The sequence below is a fragment of the Netta rufina genome (genome assembly GCF_964035555.1).
Source record: "Netta rufina genome assembly, chromosome: 29".
Lineage (NCBI taxonomy): Eukaryota > Metazoa > Chordata > Aves > Anseriformes > Anatidae > Netta > Netta rufina.
In genome coordinates, this window is record NC_140153.1 from 2815359 (window position 1) to 2832250 (window position 16892).

At 59.7% G+C, this 16892-nt stretch overlaps 1 protein-coding gene across 2 annotated transcripts; it reads right to left on the minus strand.

Moving 5' to 3' along the window:
• Window positions 1-802: 802 nt before the first annotated feature.
• Window positions 803-11796, minus strand: PLEKHO1 (pleckstrin homology domain containing O1; the record flags this gene model as incomplete). Of its 2 annotated transcripts, none has more annotated exons than XM_084303109.1 (6): window positions 11541-11796; window positions 10600-10737; window positions 3564-3704; window positions 2915-3019; window positions 2036-2137; window positions 803-1567 (listed from the first exon to the last, which is right to left on the minus strand). In XM_084303109.1, exons 1-6 carry the CDS (start codon window positions 11568-11570, stop codon window positions 803-805), a joined length of 1281 nt encoding a protein of 426 aa, XP_084159235.1. In that variant the 5' UTR covers window positions 11571-11796. The 2 variants fall into 2 exon arrangements, with proteins under 2 accessions (XP_084159235.1, XP_084159234.1); XM_084303108.1 differs by having other exon boundaries at window positions 10600-10746.
• Window positions 11797-16892: the final 5096 nt, after the last annotated feature.

Here is a 16892-nt window from a genome sequence, read left to right on the forward strand (position 1 = left end):
CGCACGGGGCTGGGGGGGGGGTCTGTAAAGCATCGCCGGAGCCAGGGCTGGTTTGGGCACGGATTGCATACCTGCTGCCCTCCCTTTGGAGGGCTGAAAAATGTACCACGAGACGAGCAGCCGCCGACCCCGGAGTTCACAGCGGGACCGTGCCCGGACGGGAGCCTCGCGGCTGCAGTCCAGCCCGCGCCGCCGCCGCCGGCTCGCGGGAAACCTGAGGTCAGCCGGAGCTTCCGAGCATCTCCGAGACAGTTCCTGGGTGATGGGGGACTTGCAAGCATTGGCTGGGACGGACACCTTTTGTTTGTCATTTATTTCCGAGAGGACAGTGAGGGAGCAAGACAAGACTCCTGGTCAAGGAGCTGCGGTGCAGGATACAGCTCGGATTGGAGAGCAGCAAAGCCAGGGCTCGTACAGCGCAAGAGCATCCGTCCCCATCGTTACGCACGTGCTGCTCCAGGCATGCAGGGGCATTTTGTAGGAGCTGGTGCTTTCTGCCGTCCTCCAAGCATGACAGAAGCTGGGGGCCTGCGGTGCAAAGGGTGCTTTTTAAAATAGGAGGTATAAACTGCAACTGAATTTATTGGAGCACGGGGTCGTTTCACCGGGGGGGGTGGGGTGGGTGGAGGGGTGATGGAGGAGAGGAAAGGTTCGAGCTTTGAGAAGCAAACTCAGGTGAGAACAGGCACCTTTTCACTCTTTCAAACACTGAAAATAATAATAATTAAAAAAAAAAAGAAAAAGAAAAAAGACCAAACGGCCGCCCTCCCGTGTCCCTCCCTCCCCATCCCAAGGCTTGCCTTCACATCATGCTCTTCCTGTAGTGGGCCTGTGAGCTCTGTTTGGGCTTTGAGTCCGACTGCTGCAGTTCGAACTGTTTGTACAGGTCCCTCAGCTCCCGGATCTCCTGCAGCACCCTCTTGGCCTGGCTCCAGGTGGAGGAAGCCTCCCCCAGCAGCCTCTCGGATTCCTGCAGGATCCTCTCAGAGTCCGACTTGGAAGACGAGGAGGAGGAAGAGGTGGTGGTGCTGGTGCTGGTGTTGGAGTCCTTGGCCTTCCTCTTGCCCTCCCCGTAGCCCTTCACCTCCGTCAGCAGTTCCTGAGTTTTTTCCAGTTTCAGTGCAACCAGTTCTTGTATCCGGGACAGCTGCTCCGGCTCCGCGGAGGCAAACTGCGCCTCCAGCCCCCTCCTCAGCACCGCCCGGTGCGCGGAGGAGTCCCGCCGGGACAGGATTTCTTCCATGGAGGCACATTTATTCTTTTCCGAGTGCGAGAGCTTTTTGGGGACCTGCGGGGTGTACATGGTCCCTTTGTCAAAGGAGTCATTGCGCGGCGCGGACCTGTCCCACGAGGTCACCTCCCGCCTCGGGAGGCTCCCAGTCCGGCCCTTCTCCAGCGCTTTGACGTTCTCCGAATCCGAGCGGCGCCGGCCGGCGGCGAGATGTGCCACCGACTTGTCCAGGTCCACCCGAAAACTCTCTTCGCAGGTGCCGTGGTCCTCCGGGGAGGCGTCCTCCTCCTGGATCAGGTCGAGGGTCAGCATGCCGTCAGAGGTTGAGGTAGATGCCTGGGGGGGCAGAGAGGTCTGGGTTAGGCTCGTGTTATCTGGAGAGGCACCGAAACCTCAGGCGTGCGTCCCCTGGGTGTGCCATGATGGAGCAGGGACAACAGCGAGCGTGGGCGAGCGGCAGAGCCCCCGCGTGTGCCGGGTCCCTGCTCCTAACCAGGGCACGGGGTGGACAAACAGTGGGATGTGCCAACGTGGGGACACGGCCCCCAGCCCCAGGGACGCCCCCCAGCAGGACCCCGAAGGAGCATTTCGGTTCCAGCCCTGGTGACACGGGTGTTGGTGACTCTGCCAGACCTACACAACGCGATGGAGAGCGCTGCAGGACCGGAGGGCTGCTCCTGGCACCCAAGGGGAGCCCCGAGGCTCGTGGCAAGTCGCAGCTCGGGCCAGAGCTCCAGCACCCGCTTATAAATGAAATAGCCACAGGGAATTTTACCTAGCCGGCCTGGGGGTTGCCGTACGTACCACAGCCATCAAATGTCCCCGTGTCGGGGGGCGTCGGGAGTGCTGGATTTTTGCTCTGTCGCGCGTTGGGTGGGCGAGGTAGCTGTCCTCTTCGACAGTGACCTACAGGGGTGGCAAAGCCCGGTGAACACCTGGGTGCTCGGGAAACCCACCCAATGCTTCTGACGAGGGGTCAGGTTTGTTGGGGTCCCCACATCCATCCCCTCTGTGCCTGGAGTCATTCCTGGCAATTCCCAGCTGCGTCTACTTGTAGAGATTTCCGTAGCGGTGATCGATCGCTTCTCCTCACAGCCAGCCATCCCACTGCCTTGCCGTCCCGATCCCGGCTCTAAAGCTTTTCCTGTGCTATGCCCTAAGTTCCCCTTCTCTACAGGGGTTTGTGTCACCATCAGCACAGCCCTGAGTGTGGATGGGAGAGGCTGGGGGCTAAAATCATTGGCACGGAGCATTAAAATGCGAGACGGGGCTGAAACGCGGCGAGGGGCACGGCCCCAGCACCGGAGGGCTTGGCAGGATGGAGAGGGGCCGAGGTGGGGTGGCAGATGGTGCCCGTGGGCTGCTCTCAGCAGGGGACCGTGTTGGTTTTCAGCTAATTCCTTAATTCAGTTCCACTGCTTAAAGCTCCTTTGCAAACCCAAACGCACAGCAAAGACAGGAAGGAAGCTCTGGGAAGCCCTGAAAAGCTCTGGGAAGCCCTGGGAAGCCCTAGGAAGCCCTCCCCTCCACAATCCCAATCCCTGTGCAAGGCTTGAGGGCTCGCACGGGAATTCCGAGGCTAGGTGGGGTCAAACCACCGGCAGCTCCAGCAGAGCCCACCCTACAGGCAGCCAAAAAGCATCGCCCGAAATATTAAAGCTGAGACGTCGGCGTCCCGCTCACCTCATCCAAGATGCGGTTCTTAGCACGAGTGATGGCGGAGTTGAGGGCGTTAATCCAGGACTCCTTCTCTTCCGGACTCACAGCCAGGAAGATGAGATTTGGAGCCTAGAAAAGAAGGGACTCGGGTCAGAGCCTAAAGCCCTCCAGGGATGCTCACTTCTGGCCTCTGCAGCGTTTTGTTCAATTGTCCCATTGCTCATGTCGCTTGGGGACGGCGCGGCCGCTTCCCATTTTCCCCCTTCTCCTCCCCGTCTGCCTTGCAGGGTGTTACCCAACTCCTCCCAAAGCCAGGGACGGCTCAGGATGGAGGCTGCCTCCGTCTGCAGAGGAGCTGAGACCTCCGGGGTCCTGCTCCCAGGCAGCCGTGCCCCCATCCCGGCACTTTTTAGCTTTTTAGGCAGCACTCATGGGACAAATCCCCCTGCGGCTCTGATGCTCCCCTTGGCCACCTTCTCTGTGCGACCCCGCAGCAGAGCCCCCGCTCCTCCCCACAGCTCTCCCAGTGCCACCAGCCCCGCGGTGGGGATCTGTGGGTTTTTAACCTCATTTTGTTCTCCTGCAGAGCACAGACTGCCTGGCGTCACCCCCAAAACTGCATCGAGCCCCCCAGAGCTCACGGCTTTCCGGGGCTGACCGCGTGCTTGCGTACCGTGTTTCCAGGCTGCCTGGAGTGGGCGAGGGTAAATTTGCTGTGGTTCTTTTTGCTTCTGCTTTTGGACTTCCTGAGCTCTTCACATTTCTCATAATCGCTCAGGTCAAACATTTCCTGCACGTTTTTTTCATCTTTTACCTGCAAAACAAAACAGAAACGGCCGCCGGGCGGGTGTCAGCTGGAGCAGGTGCCGACGGACGGGGGGTGCCCGACCTGGGGTGAGCGTCGCCCACCCAGGGCACGAGTGCAGCGCTGCTAGCTGGTGCTACGCTCAGTTTTGGGGGAAAAACAGAGCTTTTCAGCATGGTATCATTAACTTGAGTCGGGAGACGTATTTAGAAGGATGACTTGAAAATCAGTCTCCTGGGTTAGCTCCTGCTTTGCTCCAGGATTCCTCCGGGAACCCCAAGCACGTCGCGGTCACTGCGCCACCCCAAAAGTCCCCGCGGGGTGGGCAGGCTCTGCCCGGTGCTTGTGGACCCCCCAGCCGAGCAGGATCGGTGCCAGCAGCGTGGAGAGGACCCTGCCTGCGGGAGGAGGTGGCTACGAGGGGCGATCACGTTGGTGCTCGCTGCTTTTCCTCGAGACAGCACAGCACCAGCCGGAGGGATGAAGCTTAGCGCTTCCTATTTTTAACCCGGTGGCATTAGCGCAGCCTGACAGCTGATTCGGGGGGCGGGTGAAGCACACCCAGCCCCGGCCCACGGCCACCAGGAGCGTGCTGCTCCCCGACGAGGGGCTCAGGGCTCATCGAGGCACCGCCGGGGGCTCGGCCTGGGGTCCCGTGGGACATCCGAGGGGGAAGCGAGCGCCGGGGCCGAGGCTCGAGGCCGCAAGCATTTCTCAGTTCTCGTTGCGAAGCCACCAGCCGGCCACCTCGCAGCTGCTGCAAGATGTCTCTGCTTCCACATCCATTCCCCTAGCAGCCGTGGGGTGCAGCCTTCCCTTCCGCTGCTGTCCTTAGCAAAAGTCGGACCCCCAAGCTTGGCCCCAGGCTCTAGGGCGCAGCCCCAAAAGCGCCTGATTTCTGCCCAAAGCATCCTCCGCTGCCTACGGGCTGTCATGACCAGATAGGGGAATCTCTGGCACGTCGTGCCCGCTTGTATTCCCTCCCCGTGCATTTCTAATCGTCTTTCCCCTCGCCGCGGCGCCATCCTGAATCCACCTCTTTCCAAGAATCTTGGCTGAACTCAGCCCGAGCCGTCTGCGGCAGGAGGAGCCGATCCCCCCGAGCCCCGGCTGCGGCAGAAGTCCTTGCTCCAGATGTTTGCTCATGTAGGTCACTGGGACTTCCCCAGCCCTCCCCTCGCGTCTCAGACACCCAGAGCCTGCGCGGTGGAGGCAGGCGAGCCAGACACCTTCCCTCCAGGAACCCAAACCCTTCCCTCCAGGAGCCCAAACCCTTGCCTCTAGCCTACCTCACCCCTAGGACCACCTACAGGGGTCTGCAGAGCATTCAGGCTTGTAGGTGGTGGGGGCAAACACCCTTCAGGTGCCACCAGACCAGGGCTGACGTGTGCCGGGGCTGTGGCACCGCGCTCATCCCCAGTGCCCTGCGTGTGCACAGACCTGTGACAAACCCTAAAGGGCTGAGCCCCATCCGTGGGCACTAAAGGGATGGCTTTGGGGTCCAGAACTTTAGTTTTGGGCCAGGTGGGCACGTTCAGCCCCCTGCGGGGGTTTTTGGCTCTGTGCAAGTGAAAAAAATCCTTTGGGTCCATGCTGGCTCTGCGCTGACCGAGCCAAGGTGCTTCTCCGCGTGCTGTGCGTGATGTTCCCCTGCTGCTGCTGCTGCAAATATCGCAGCAATCCCACGGCAAACTGGGCAGAATCTGAGCTGCGAGGGGGCTCTCCTCGTTTCCACCAGCAGGGCTTTGGGCTTGGTGCAGCCGTGCAGCACGTGGGGCTTTGGGGGACGTTTTGGAGGAAGGAGCCGTGGGCTGGAAGGAGCCGCCGGTGCCCGTCCCCGGCAGCAGGGATGTGGGGTGATTTCTCCTTCACCCTGTGGGGTTTTGTAGGGGTTGGAGGAGGCGGCAGAGCAGCGCTGGGCTCTGCTCTTGTCGGGGTGACCCAGCGCTGTGTGGCTCCATCCCAGTTGGTCCCGCAGCCGGAGCGTTGCTGTGGCTGTCCCCAGGGCTCCTTCGTTTTCCTCTCCTCTGCTGAGTGCAGGTCGAGCGCAGGTGTTTGAAGGAGGGGTGATTTCCAGTCTTGGATGCCAAATTCGAAACTCTTAGAGGAAAGGTTTGAGCTCTGGGAAGGGCTGAGCATCTCCTGCCCACAGCTCCCATCCCTGTTTGTGCCTGGCTCTCCGGGCTGCAGGGGTGGTGGCTCCCCAGGGCCCACCAGCCCTCCTGCGGGGTGTCGGGCCCTATCCTGCCCACCACCCAGCTTTGCACCCCGCAGGAAAACCTTTGGGGCTCCTGCAGCTTCCACAGGGCTGCCTTGAGGTCTCTCCCAGCAGAGTTTTGAGGCTGAGAGCAACCAGGGAGCACTTGGCTCGGGGTGCTGGGTGGGTCTGGGTGGGTTTGGGTCTTTTCTCCCCCATGGGTGTGATGTGGGGCAAGCAGACGGGTCTCAAACCTTCCAGACGAGCAGCTCCTGCCCTCTGCTCTGCAGCAAGAGGTTCCCCTCGTGATCCTTTGGTGGGATTCGCCCGAACAGCTCCCCGCTACGACGCGGCAGGCTCGGCGCTAATACAGAAGGCTGTAGAAAATCACGAGGCACCGAGCAGAACGTATCCACCAGATATTCGTGAGGGGCTCGGGGCATAGCAAGAAACCTGCCAAGCCCGGCAGCCCAACGCTGGCAGCCCGGGGGCTGGCACCGGCCAGCCTGCACTCCCCGAGCGGAGACGAAAGTTTCACTTCAGCTCTGCCACCCAGCAGAGGGACCGAAATTTCTGCACAGTTCAGCTGAAATCAGGCTATCGCTCGGCTGCCGCCTGCTCCATCCCTTGCTCCCCCATCATCAGCCTGCGAGAAATTCGGCTCTCGGAGCACCCTGCACCCATGGCCCCGCTCCCCGCGCCGTGCCACCCCAACCCGCAGCCACCCCAGCACGGGACTGGGAGCGCTGGTGCCGCCTGTGCCATCGTGCGGGACGGGGCCACCGAGACCTTGTGCCGAAAGTGTCCGAAGTGCAAAGTGTGGAACCGAGCTTGGCCGAGCAGGAGGAGGAGGAAGGTGGGGAGGGAGGAAGGAAGCTTTCAAGGTGCAAGAGGCGAGGAGGGAAGGGGCAGCAGGTCCCAGCTGGCCAAAATCCCAAGCCTTCCTGTGGGCACGAGCGGCACCGGCACGGGAGCAGCACCGGGGCAGCACCGGCACTTCGCAGCCGTGGTGTGCACAGGAACCATGCACAGGAACCCCAGGCACTGCTCTGCACACACACAAACGCCCTTGCACACCCACGTGTGTGCACACATCCCTGCCAGGCGCCGGGCGTTTGGTGGTGCCGTAGCGAGCGGGGAGCGAGAGCAGCCGACTTTTCAAGTGCTCTCGTGCTAATTGAGTCGCCGCCGTTGGTAGCAAACAAGAAAAGGCTGAAGGAAGCCCCGAGAAGCATTTCCTCATTAACATCTCGTCATCGCGGGGCCGTTTCATGCTGTCTGGACAGCCCTGGGCTTCCTGGCAGGAAGTGGCAGGAGCCCAGCTGTGTCTGTGGCGGTCTGGCTGCAATTCCCAAGCGCGGAGCAGTAACAAAGCCGCGCTACAAACAGGAGAACAATTACCAGAAATTTGGGGGGCTGGGGGGGGAGGCGAAGGGAGCCGGTGTGGAGGGGGAAGAACGCAGAAATAGTTTGAAAGAGGTTTTGCTTCGCAGAGAGCCGCTCGCTTCGGCACATCTTGCCGCGCATGTTGCTGCCCTGAATGGTGTTTTTTTTTTTTTTTTTTTTTTTTTTTGGCTGATGACCAAATGCTAAATAATGAAGGGATTTTTTGCCTAAGTTCACCGAGTTCGGCTGGCGGAGCCGAGCGCAGGCTCCCGGCCCTGACCACGGGCTGCAAGCCCCAGCTCCCATTTTGGTGTGTGCTTGGAAGGGCGAAAGGCCGGGGCTGGGAGGGCAGGTTCACAGCCTCCAGCTGATGCCCGAATGCAAGAGCACAGCTCAGAGCCCTGCCCGCCTTTTCCAGGTGTATCAGCTGGTTAATAAAGCTCAGTTCCTCTCCTTCCAGACCTGGCTTCCACCAGGGAGAAAGCCCAGGCTTTTATCAGCTGTTCCCAGCACCTCCTAACCAAAATGAATAAACCACAGCCAGCCTCCAAGCGCAGGTCCCAGGCAGGCCCCTGGAAAGGCACAGGGATTCCCAGCAGGTTCCCATGAACAGAGCTGAGGGCAGCATTTAACCCCCTTCTGCGTGTACCACGAGCAACGCGCCCGCTGGTCCACAGCAGCTGCTGAGCTTAAGAGGAGCTGACAAGAAACACCGAGGTTAATGCGGGAGTTAGCTCCTGCGCTCCAGCCACCAGATCCACCTTGCTCCGGTGGCTTTGATGGAGCAAAAATAATTTAGAGCAGAGGGCTTTGATCTTTTGCTGAAGCAGGCAATGAAGCTTCCTCGCTGAGTTTCCAGCTGCCTAGGGGCCGTTCCCACCAGAGCTTTCTGCCTGTGTCTCCTCGGGGTTCCCAGTGGGTGATTTCCCCCTTGGCTGTGGCCGAAGCCCCCCCCCAGCAGCGATTCCCAAGCACAGAGGCTGCCTCCGGAGCGGAGCCTCCCACACCACTCACCAGCACAACCCAGCAGTGGCTCCATTTTCTCCACTGGGCATAATCTGGCGTGTGAAAACCCCAAAGAGGCTCCATCCTGTTCCACTTAAGTCCCAATTTGTTAAGCCACTGGCAGGAGCCTCAGGCACCTGCTGCCAGGGAAGGGGGCACGGAGGGAGCCTGAGCACCGAGGGACGCGTGGCTCCGCGGAGGGGGCAGTGCAGGCACCACGGCGGGTCCCAGAGCGGGTTGGTGTGTGGAGGCCTGGCTCTGCTGAGGGTTTTGGGGTTAAAAGTCCCAGCTGCATTGAGCGGGAAGCCTTGGAAATGAAGAGCAGTGGGCAGCCACAGCAGGCGTGTCCATGCGCACACCAGACATATCCATGCACAAACCTGACGTATCCACGCACACGCACAGTATCTGTGCACACACACACACCTGACACATCCATGCACGCACACACCGGACACCTCCCCGTACACACACACACATCCATGTGCAAACCTGAGACGTCCACGCACACACACCCCAAACCAGCACCACATGCCAGCAGCCGGAGCCACCTCAGACCCTGAGATCCCCGGAGCAGGGGCACAGGTGGGTTTTTCATTCCCACAGGCACACATTTGGGTGCACGTGCACGCAGCCAGATGTTACCTCTGCAACCACATCGCTACACCACCGCGGATTCTTCCATATAAAGACATAGGCAGTCACTGCTGCGCGTTATTTATGGCCTTTCACACACATACCCGCATGCACACAGCTACAGCACTGCTTCAGCTGCACACACACGCTAGTTTTTTTCCCCGTGAAGAAAGAAATGCACTCGCCCTGAAGCAACCTCAGGTGCACCCCGTGGCCACTCAGGCACCCCGTGCCCGCCGCGACGTGGAGCTCAGGGCTGTTAATGAGACGCGGATGGGAGGGACGGACGGACAGACAGACAGCTTCTTCCTGCACATGTTCCCTGGTGGTGATTCCCGTATGAGTGCAGCCTCGCTTGCCCAGGCTTCCCTGCTGCTCAGCCAAGCAGAGCCTTTTGCTCATGCTTTATTCTCTGCCGTTCAAAGACTCGGGGCACTGGCGAGCGACAACGCCACCCACCCCGGCACAGCCCGTGGCAGCGCAGCTGGGCCTTCGGGGTGGCCGGGGCTCTGGAAAATGCTCTCATCTTCCCAGGCACGACCCCGTGTGCTCCCCATCCCGGGGAGGGCCCTTTGGACTCGCTGGTGGGGACTCCTCTCCCCTTGAAGCACAAGCTCCATGTGGCCAGCCCATAACCAGGCTTCCTTCTGCCCAAACATCTGCCTCCACGCCACCTCGGAGCAGGGCCCTGGCACAGCAAAACGTTTCCCCAAGCCGGTGCAGCAGCATGCTGTGGGTGAATCCTTCCCCCTCCTGCTCATCGCCATGTCCAGCAGGTCCCAAGCTCGGACCCCTGGCCCCAGAGGTTATGAGAACTGCCTGGGGAGAGCCACGTGAGGTGACTGGGCCTGCTGCTGAAAACACATCCTATCCAGCCCGTGTTACTTCTGGAGATGTGCAGGACTGAAGGATTCCTGGCCACAACGCCTGCCTCCTGAACCCGTCTCTCCGCCCAACTTTTCCCAAACCTACACTCTGGTCGTGTATTTGGGTGCCTCCAGTCACTGCTCCTTCCCTTGTTTGGGCCCTTTACCCTGCAGCGTTTATCCCCACCTGCGCTTTGCCGTGCCCCGTGACTCAATTCGCCTCTGAATGAAATTATGCATCATGCTCAGGACCCCGTTATCTCTCCAGATCCTAAATTGGTCCTAAATCGATCAGGCTGGGCCAGGCGGCGTGCCTTGGAGCAGCCCCCAGCCCTAAACAACAGCCAGACACCACAGGCAGGGACCCACCAGGCCCTGACTGAAATGGGGTGTTTTTACCCCAATTTCTCCACCCTCCCACCCCTCACGGTGAGTTTTTAAGGAGGACTCAGAGGGAGGAGAGCTCTTGCCTGGGGGGTCCCTTCCTGATAAATTGATCAAGACAAAACTAAGGGGGGGCAGCTGTGCGAGGACAGCCAGGGCCCAGCTGCGAGTCACATCCCATTAAATCTCACGTAAACCCCACAGCAAGCCCCAGGCCCCAGCCTGGAGCAGGGGCACGCGTCCAGCTGCTGGTGAACCCCTTGAATTTCCCCATTCTCAGGGACAGCAAGCACGAGGACATGGAGAGGTTTGGTAAGGGGGGGGTCCGGTCCTGGCCCCTGGGGGCTGTGGGGGGCTTGGGGCTCGCGGCGCTTTTCATGTGCAAAGGGAAGAAGGGGGGGAAGGGAGAGGAAAATGAAACCGAGCCTACCTCCTTCTCCGAGATGTAAAGCTGATCTCCCTTCAAAACCACATAACGGTTCTTCCAGATTTCCCTAAAAATGCCTTTCCCGCAAAATTTCCGCACCCAGCCGACCTTCTCGGGCTGCGCAGACTGCTGGTTTCCATCCTGGTGGCCCTAACACAAAGGGAGAGGGAAGGAAACGGGGAGGAAAAACGGGGTTAATTCGTGCTTTCCCGATCCCCTTCTCCCCCTCCCTCCTCGCCCAACTTTGCTCCCTGGCCCCCCACCGCCTCTTGGCCCCGTCCCCTCTGCGTGGATTTTCCGGGGCAGCGACAGCGCCGGGGGGCGACGCGAGCCCCACGGGCAGGGTTTCACCCCTGCATTATATAAGAAAGGCGCCTGGGTTGCATTCGCCTCCCCCAACGTGCATCTGCTGCCGGAAAGAGGAACGAGGAGATTTGCAACTAATTATTTTTATTTTTATTTTTTTACTGCAGTGGAAATCGCGTTTTTTGAGCCTTTTATCAACATTTAGTCCCAGAGGCGAAATCCATGCTCGGGTTTCTGCTCGAGATTTCTGCCCAGGGGCAGATAAGATCTGTGGGCACGGCAGGCACACGCAGGCGGCACCGAGCAAAGCGACAGATAGATGGTGTCTGGATTTTATCGTTTCCTTGTGAGCAGAAATGAAAACTGCCTGCCCACATCGCTCTGCCCTGAGCGGCGAATTGCATCTCCGGGCAAATCCGAGAGGAAGGAGAGGCGCTGGGCAGCAGAGGAGAGGGAGACGGCGCTGGGTTTGGTTTTGTTTTGATCCGGTTGGGCTTGCTTTTTTTTTTTTTTCTTCTCGCAAAGCGAGGGGCTGTGGTGGGGAGAGGCGGCAGGAGGCGACGAGCTCCCCCTCCCCAAACCATCCGGGAGCCTCCCCCACCCCACCGTGCCCCGGAGCAGAAGCGATCCGAACTCACCCTTTTGGCAGAATTGGTTTTTTTCATCATTCCTCGGTGCGCCGAGCCGGAGGGAGATGGGGAGGGGGTGGGGGGGGGGGGTCGGAGAGAGGGGCTCCCGGCGGCCTCCTCTTGGGGAGAGCGAGGCTGGGAAATACACAGGGCACCTCCGCTCCCTCCCGCTCTGTCCTCGCCCTCTGTAGATTACAGACGCTCTCCAGTTACATGAGGACCAGCCCGCCTCTGTAACACATCCTTAGCCGCACAGACACCGCGTCCCCCCCCGGCAGCCAGCTCCACCACCACCATCACTGAGCTCTCGTGGGCTTGCACTGGGCTGGCCTGGGCTCCCGAGCTCCATCTATAGCCGTGCGCGTGTGACGTCTGGGGTTCACAATAAAGGGCGAATCGCAGCCCACGAGGGTTTTCTTCTTTGTTTCTGACTCGCTGCTGATGGGCGGGGGGCACCCCGGCAGACGGGTGCCCAACCGAGGTCGCGGCAAAACTTCCCGGGATGTGGCAAAGCGGCCAGGAGGCACGGGCAGGGGGCTCTGCCCCGACAGCGGCCGAGATTTCGGACGTGTAACCATGGTTTGGGAAAAGAGGCAGCCCTTGGGGGGCTCGGAGAAGGGCCCACTGCCTGGCACCGATACCTGCAGGCAGGGACCTACGTGGTGAGATGTGGGGCACAGCCTCCCAGACCTAAGGAAATGCTTGGCTTAAAAAAAAAAAAAAAAAAAAAAAAAAAAAAAAAAAAAAAAGCCCCTTTTTCTGCTTATTTGTTCTTCCCCGTTTTATTTCAGCAGGTGTTGCAAGTTGAGAACTCCCAGTGGGGGATCACAGACAGGGTTAGAGGGAGGCATATAAAAAAGAACAAAAAAGAGAAAGGGAGAAATGGTTCTGTTCAAAACGAGGCAGATAAGGAGAAAGAGATACATCGATCAATTACTGATCCATTGATCAATCACTGATCCATTGATCAATTGCTGATCGATTGATCCGCTGGTTGCTTCACGGTGAAAATTTTCCATCCGAGCCGTCAGTCTGGCACACGCCCACACTTTGCCGATTGCAGACTGGATTTTAACCCGAGTGCGCTGGAATTAATGCGTGGAGAATCCTGATGGTGTACTCGAGCGGGGCCGCTCGGGGCTTTTAAGGTGTCGGATGGTGAGCGCGAATAGCGGAGTGTTTTGGGGGCTTGTGAGCAAGGAGCCTGCTCTCCACCCAAAAGGTGACCACCTACGGCCCCCGGTGCCTGGGGGGGAGGCTCTGTCCACTGGGAGAGCTTCATCATGCCCTTGAAATCAAGCGCCGTGCTGGGGGGCTGCTCCCCTCCAGTGCCCTCCCTCGGGATACTCAGCACAGCCTGGCGTTGGTGGCTGTGGATTTATGGATATATGGATTTATGAGTGGGTTTTGACTTTTTGAACCAATGCGCAGCGCCGGGTGCACCCGGGTGCCTTCCTACCCCTCTGAGCCCAACTACCTCTTGTTAATTAGAGGGTCCCAACGATTCCCAACCCACTCCCCCATCGATCAAAGCAGTGGAAAAGGGGCTTTGACAAAACATGGAATGTGTCGGGCAGTGCAAACGGCCACGTCTCATCGCCCACCCGGCACAACCGGGCTCTGACGCGGTGCCGATGGCTGTCCCTGTGCCGGGAAGTCACCGAGCGTCCGCCCATGGCCAAGAACCAGCACACTCGGCCCAAGGAGGAGGAATTGATCTGGAGCTGAAATCCTCGGGCTGCTTCGGAAGAGCCGAGGGGCGTAGCTGGCTGCGGCAGCCCTGTGGCAGTGACTCACGGTGGGAGAGGATGCGACCGCTGATTCAGGGCTGGAAACACCAGCGGCTTGCACGGAAGGAAGGGAGATAGGAGGGAGTCCAGCTCACGTTTCCGTGCCTGAAATGGGCGGCCCCGCTGCTGGCAGCGACCCGGCCGGTGCTGATGCGGGGTTCGGAGGGCTGGGGATGGGGTGGTTGTGGCCTCCCTGAGCCACCTCGGAGCCAGGGTGGCACATGGAAAGAGGGTGATTCTGCTCGTCCCCATGTCCCCATCCCCGTCCCCATCCTGCCTGCAGCGAGCCCGGGCTGTCCTGCGATGCGCGCTCACAGCATGGATGGCCTCGTGCCCAGACACGCAGGCAACCAGCCCCCAGTGAAATCCCCGCATCTCACATACCGGAACAGCTAATGGAAGAATTTAGTCCTTTATTAGCTGCTAATGAACTCGACCCATAGTTTAACAGCCTCTGTGTAGACTGGATGCTGGGACTGTTTGTTTTCCCAGCTTGGCTTTCCAGTAGCGACGTATTTTATTATTTTTTTTTTGTGGTGGAGGCAGGATATAGCAAAAGCACCCGATAAACGTCGATGCAGGAAAAAGCAGCGTTTGGCCCCAAGCTGGAGCAGCCCCTTGGGTGCGAGCAGGCCAGGCAGGAGCAGAAGGGTTCAGATCTCCTGTTAAAAACCGACGATGACCACTTCTGTAGCACCTGGGTGCTCCAAAGGGTCCGTGCAGTGATCAGGGTCCCGCTGCGGGTGTTGGGTGCGGGGATCCTGCACCGTGGTCTCTCCAGCACCCCCGACTCCTCGCTGCTCCAAAAACCGACCCCAAACCCTCATTTTTTGCTTTCTTTTGCATGAGATGAGGCCGTGGCCCGAGAAACAGCTCCGCAGCGGCTCGCGGTGCTGCCCTGCAGCTTTGGGTTTGGTGGCACGGGGCACAAAAACCCCGCTGCGTTCTGCTGGACCTGGAAGGGCAGCTGAAATTAAAACCTTTCCGCCCTCGTGGCTACGTCCTTCTTGCTGTCCTCAGTCACCCTGTTGGCTCCTCTCAGCCCTGATGTTGCAGCTTTCCCCCCCGACGATGTGTTGATTCATAACAAACAGCTACCAAAATACCCTCTTGCTGCAAAAGCAGAACAACAAACACCCTCGGTTTATTTATGCACTTTAACACCCCCACCTCACGCCCCCCCCGCATCATTTTGCCTCTGGATATCAAGTGTGAAACTGCTGCTCAGGAAGACGAAGTGAGTTTAATTAGGGCACGCATTTTTCCTCGTTTCTGAGGACAATTACAGCAGTGCTTTTTGGACAGGGTCAGCTCAGGGGGGACGTCGGATTTTGCAGGGTTTGGGGCTCAGGGTGGCAGCGAGGTGGCTCCTGCAGGGGGCTCCTGGCTCAGCCCACCCCCGGCAGGAGGGTGGGCAAAGCTGGAGACCCCCGGCATGGACAGCACCAGGGCTTGGGCTGGATGAGAACGAGACATTTGGGGACCTGGGGGCGAGGCAGGTCCGCAGCCAGCCCCTCCAGCCCGTGGAAGGGCCAGGAGCATCCCAAAAACCTGCAGAGATGCATCCCGGAGCGATGCCCAGCAGCATTTCCAGCACCTTTCTTCACAACCTCACCTCACCTCCGGATCGAGCCAGCGCGGGTGGGAAACTTCAGCCTGACGATCCCAGGGTGGTTGGGGGCTGGAGGGAGCAGTGGGATGGGAAACGGGGACCTGGGGGGGCTGGAAACCACTCGCTGATGGCCAGGGATTTCGGAGCCGGCTTCAATTCCCCCGGCGCAGCCGGGTCCCGGCACCCATGGGTGCCACCGCTCAGGGTCAGAGGCGCTGGGTGCAGGGGCAGACCCCAGCAGAGCCCAGCACCAGGCAGATAAAGAACCATGCATGGAGCAAAATGCTTCACTCCCGAGGTGCTGAAAGTCCTTCTGTTACAAAGAAAGGCTGAGTTGGGAAGAAAAGGGAACTTAATTTTATTCCGGGGGGGGGGCCAAACTAGTTTGACGTTTGCCAAATGAAGTTTCTCCACAGTTTTGATTCTGAAAAAAAACCAAAAACAACAAAACAACACCCTCCCAACAGTTCAGCCGAACGCGTGAGCAAAGCGGTTCAATGCCACATTTGCATTTTGCGCTGGGAAAAAAAAAAAAAAAAAAAAAAAAAAAGGGGCAGCTTTGGTGCAAAAATTTCACCCGGGCTCAGCATCCTGCGGAGGCATCGCCTCCCTTTCTCCCCAAACCACGGCTTTGCCCTTCGCCTTCCAGCACCTGGGGATGGAGAAGCTCAAGGGGCGTCCTCCCGGCTCCTTCTGGTCCCTGCTCCTTGGGCAGACGCCGGCTGCGGTTCCAGGGCTCGTCCCTTTAGCCCGGAGCCTGCAGGAGCCGTGGAGAGGAGCGGGGCTTTGAATGGCCGAGGCTCCCCCACGTCGCCCCCGCCAGCGCGGAACAATGCGAGCCGAGCCACAGAAAGCCCAGAGCCTCCCACCTCCTACCCAGGGCCCTGCTGGTTCCTTTTCAGCTCGGCGGTTTCTCCATGAGAAAATGCCCTGGGAAAGCGAGTCTTCGGGGCGGGGGGGCTTTTGTTCGCGATGCCCTAGACCCGAGCTGCAGCTTTTCCTTCCCAAGACGTCAGAGGAAAGCCCCTGGGAGCTGCTTCTCCCCCCCATCCGGCGTTGTATGGCCACCAGGAGGCAAATGAATAACCCCACAAAATGATCTCGGGCATCTGTCGGCACGGCGGAAAGCCCCAAAAGAGACGGGGGCAAAGCCCAGGGGCTAAGAACCGAGGTGGGGTCGTTGTCACTCCAGTGCTGACCCCCAAAGAGACCCAGGGAGGACGGGCAGCCAGGGGATGGGTGTTTTGGGATGGATGGGGTGTGTGGCTCCAGCAGGTGCCATAAGGATGTAGGAACACCGCTGTGGGGTCCCCGGTTCGTAGCGTGCAGCCTGGGGCAGGGGCAGGAGAAAAGCCCCCCCCCAGCTGCTGCCTGCTTGTTTTGTACAGGGTTTGTGAGCTCGGTGGGGCAGAAAACTGTGGATGGCCGAGGGGAACGCCAAACCCTAGCGCTTCTCCGCGATGTGAGCCTCTGGTTTGCAAAGCCCCAAGGGTTTTGTGTCGGGTTTGGGCCAAACCTGCGCTCGCCAGGAAGCCAAAACCGGGGAGATGGTGAAGGGAAAGGCTGAGGAGCAGGATTGACTTGGGAGAGGCCGGTGGAGTCCCAGCCACCGCGGTACCAGGAGCAAAACTTCCACGGCTGGTGAGAGACGGAGCTGCCCGACGGGAACATCGGAGCCCGCTGGCTAAATAACAGCCGGGTCTGGACACCCGGCTCCTGTCCCCTGCCTCCAGCAGCCCCAGCTTCGAGGACTGCAGCGCTGCGGGGCGTGAATCCTACAGGGAGAGCAGCAAAACGTGTCAGCTTCCGAGAGGCACGGATGCAGGAGATGGGCTGGAAGCTCTGCCAGCACCCGGCCCGTCGCAAACAAAGCCCCACGGCCCTGAGCGAGGAAGGAAGCGGTCCCTAAGGGTGTGCGTGGGAACCCTGCCCCGTGCCCTGACCCCGTTGGTGTCACAC